This window comes from Limulus polyphemus, unplaced genomic scaffold (genome assembly GCF_000517525.1).
Source record: "Limulus polyphemus unplaced genomic scaffold, Limulus_polyphemus-2.1.2 Scaffold691, whole genome shotgun sequence".
Lineage (NCBI taxonomy): Eukaryota > Metazoa > Arthropoda > Merostomata > Xiphosura > Limulidae > Limulus > Limulus polyphemus.
This window is the reverse complement of record NW_013666301.1, coordinates 112,999-117,061: the sequence shown is the minus strand read 5'-3', so window position 1 is coordinate 117,061 and position 4,063 is coordinate 112,999. Positions and strand designations below refer to the sequence as shown.

General features: G+C 34.3%; 1 protein-coding gene across 1 annotated transcript; it reads left to right on the top strand.

Annotated features, from left to right (window-relative positions):
- The first annotated feature begins 1,275 nt into the window (after positions 1-1,275).
- LOC106459993 lies at positions 1,276-4,063 on the top strand. Its single transcript, XM_013919673.2, has 2 exons — positions 1,276-1,510; positions 2,580-4,063. Exons 1-2 carry the CDS (start codon positions 1,441-1,443, stop codon positions 3,854-3,856), a joined length of 1,347 nt encoding a protein of 448 aa, XP_013775127.1. The 5' UTR covers positions 1,276-1,440; the 3' UTR covers positions 3,857-4,063.

Genomic DNA, 4,063 nt, shown 5'->3' with positions numbered 1-4,063 from the left:
GCTCTTATAAATTGATAGTAGTGAGGGCGCTGAATTATTCGAGTTAATCACAGATAAGCAGAATATAATGACTGCATTATCTGGATTAGCATCAAAGTTGGTTCTTCTTGGTAATGGATACTTAAATTACAGATCAACGACATGTTTGCATTATCTTTCGCCAATACAATAATTACAAAGAAAAATTTGTATTGTAGGAAACTGAGAAACTTTATGAATACAGAGTTGTCTTATAGAAAGTTGGTTTGTATTGTAGAAATACGTATAAAAACCACGATGATTCTTTGTAAAAATTTGTTTTTATAATTATTTCTAATGGTTATGTGTGTCAATAACTTTTTTTTCAAAAATCTGGTTGACACATTAAGGATAACCAATGGCTGCCGGGGAGTGACGTAGGGGGATCAGCGTTCGGATTTGACCCCAGGGTCCCCTATGTCTTCCCAGTGCGTTGAACAGGAAACTTCAGCTAGTGACCAATAATTCAGAAGTAATAATGATAAAAGCAGAGGTTTTCCTAATGATTTGTTTTAACTGCACTATTATATTTTAACATCATAATTTTTAATACGTGATGCCTTGTTATACTTCATATATACAGACCTAGTAACAAATTATCTAAAAAATGAAGAATGTTCTAGTAAACAGATTTATTTATCAAATCTGAAATGGAATTTTATAATCTTAAATATGTTTTTAATATTTATCCATTAAATTTACTTATATAGGTGAATTTTCAACTGCACAAATATTTTTACAGGTGCATAATCTGTGATTAACTGTACACTAGTAAAACTCCTGGATAAAAGTATTGTAAAGGTATTGATAAAAGTAGTGTAAGATTGTAAGAGCATGTATATTATGTTGAGTATATGAACTTTACCTTTATCAAAGGTCATAATCACACACGAAGATTATGCTTTACGGATCTAGGCCTGAAACGTTAAAAATATAAAATAAAAATGTATTTAATTTTTTACTGATACATTTCATAATCATACTGGAAAAAATATAATTATACGTAGATAAAATGTCATGTTAGCTTTAGTATGTGAAAGTGGAATGCTAATATCAAGTTTAAAAATGAACGTGCTTATGACGTGTCTTTAAAGATGTGATAATGAGCTTCCTTTACAAAAACAGGGTCACTTATAGCCTGGTCAAAATGATCATGTTGATCACGTTTATTGATGTTGATTTATATTACTGCGTTTATTGGCTGAGAAATAAGTGGGGTTCGAGGGTTAAGTACGCTGTGACGTTCCCCTTTTCAAATCTCCGATATATACTGCACAAGCAGGACATCCTTATTAGATGGTCAGTTCGTTTTGAAATTTGTATCGATAAAGACGGAAAGGTTTCGTGCTTCCATAAATATTTTCAAATATATTTCGCAAGCGACTTATCTATCTTACAAACCAGTAAAAACCATATATAAAAATGAGACATATATGCGTTTTCTTCGTTGTTCTTAGCTTTGGAAAAGTATGTAAAACTGTACAGTTTTCAGGTAAGAGTTGATAGACACTAAAGTCTTGAAGAAAAGTGTATATTTGATATCTAGTAACTTATTTCAAGTATTTGTTTGATATTCTGTTTGCATAAAGTGTTCATATCACAGTGTTTGAACTGCTTAAACTTAAAACAAAAGTAATAAATTATACATCATTTATGGGTACGTTTCGAAAGTAAGAGTTACACTACTTATGAGTTTCGTTGATTAAATGAAACCTCTATCTCTGTATGCATACTGTGTCAAACACAAATTTGCCCACATGCTTGTAGTTTCTATTCTCGTTGACATGTTGTTTCTTAACGTCATATTACTTTATTTCAAAATTGTTTGTTATATTTTCTTTCTTTTATAACCTTTTTTTCTAAACTAAATTAAGTTCTAAAAATGCATTGTTACTAAGATACACAAAGACGGGTTTTATGCCCCTAAACATTGAATTGAAGATGTTTTGCTTGAAGTTAAGCACAAAGCTGTGTTCTGCCCACCACGGGTATCGAAACCCGATTTTTAGCACAAACATACCGCTGTGCCACTGGAGGGCAATTGAAGATGTTTGGTGTATATAACAGCAAACTACACGTGTGTGTCTTCTTTTCGACGAACGCACTATAGGATTACCTCTCACTTTTGAGTTTCAAATTAGAAAGGTGTTGGCATGGGCGTCCTCAGGGGGGCACCCCCTTGAAAATGGGAAACATAACTATTTATTTATTCATTCAGGATAAGTATATGAATTTACAAGTTTTTTTTTTTTTTTATTCACTTCACAATTTCACACTACTTTACCTTCTGGAAAATTTTCTGCGGACTCCCATGGATGTTGGGTTTGTTTTGTTTTTAAAGCAGCCTTTGAACAGTTTAATTATGTCTTATATCCATGTGTATCCGTTTCTGTAAATATGTTGGTGAATTATAGAATTTCGTAGGACTAGGATTATGATCCTGGATGCTGTTATGTGAATTACAATATACACAGTCATTTGTCATACTCTACCACCAAGTGTCTGAAATTTACAAAGTATAAATATACAAAGATCAAAAATGTGTTTTCCTTTTGAAACAGATGAGGTCTCGAATGGATCTGAACGAAATCGATACCGGAGGCAAGTGGAAGAAGTACTGAGTTCCCGTCTTCAAGAATTTTTAGGTAGGACTCGGGAAAATGAAGATGGTACGTTCAACCCTAGCCTGATTATACAAAAATTTATTAACGATCCACTTCAGATTCCAAATTTTAATATCAGCAGTGACACCATGTTTTTTACAGTGAACGGACAACTGTGGGATATGAAACTGCATGGACTGAAAGAGTTGGTAGTGAAGAGGGGTCGAATGAACCTGGCTACTATGGAAGCAAGCGTGGAGATGTTTGTACAGTCGTTGAAGTTGGAAGGAGAGTATATGTTGGATGGGTCAGTAACATTTTTCTCCATTGATGGAGGAGGTGGAGGATTTTGGATGAAGATTTCAGACATTGCCGCTTTCGGGCGGGCAAAATTGAAGATTGTAGCTGGAAACCAAAGTTTAGAAGTGGATTCTGTTCATATTGATATCGAAGTGTCCGATATTCAACTACATTTCGAGAATCTTTTTGGAGGAAGTGCGTGGTCAAGCATCAGCAACAGTCTTCTTAACCAGCTCAGTGGGATGATTTTTGATCAAGCGAAACAATCAATACTGGAAGAAATAAGGGAGAGTCTACGCGAAGAACTGAATACACAGCTACACCACATTCCAGAGGGTTTTATCAATTCTGGGTCGACCACCATTTTTGATGACACGTTGAGGCGAGTTTCCATGCACTTAAAGCAAAACAATATGGACCCCTTTAGTCTTCCTGATCACAAAGAAGTATTTCAAAAAAAGTTACTGTTTTTTCTCCTCCATGGTGAGGCTCGAATCTTTAATGGTATTTTGAGTGGCTTGTCCACTCTTCATCGGACAGGAGACGTATTGATAACCTACGAAAATAATGCTGTTATTGTTGAAGTCAATATAGGCTTTAGCAATCTCACAGGAGATTACAATTGGTCAGCTAAGCTCATGGGTATTGGTCCTAATGGACATGCTTCCCTTTCAATTCGTTCCATTTCAGTATACCTGCGAGTAAGACAAGAGCTTCAAACCGGTAGTAAACCAGTTATTAAAGCATTTAAGATCGCAAATATCCGCCATCTTTGGGTAGACGTGCAAGGTTTAGGAACAATGGATTTAGTTCTCCAGATTATTGTTAATCTGATCACCAATTCACTCAAAATGACTATTGCTGATGCAATAACTGGCCCAGTGCAAAAAGCAGTACAACAAGAACTAAATTCTTTACCAATAGAAATAATATAAAATTCTTTACTTTTTCGTTTGTGTGGGAGGGTCAGGTAGAAACAAATAAGCTAGTATTTCATTTTGATACGAAATGACAGACAGCAACATGTTTTTATCAGTCTTTTATTATCCGAGTTAAAACATATACATAAAAGAAAGTATTTTACAAAATTACTGTAGTCTTGTGCAATGTAAAACGAGCAATTAAAGGAATTCAACTGTTTA

Coding starts and splice junctions, on each gene's coding strand:
- LOC106459993 (XM_013919673.2), top strand. CDS start 1,441: ATGAGACATATATGCGTTTTCTTCGTTGTTCTTAGCTTTGGAAAAGTA. Junction 1,511..2,579: donor TAAAACTGTACAGTTTTCAG/GTAAGAGTTGAT, acceptor CTTTTGAAACAG/ATGAGGTCTCGAATGGATCT.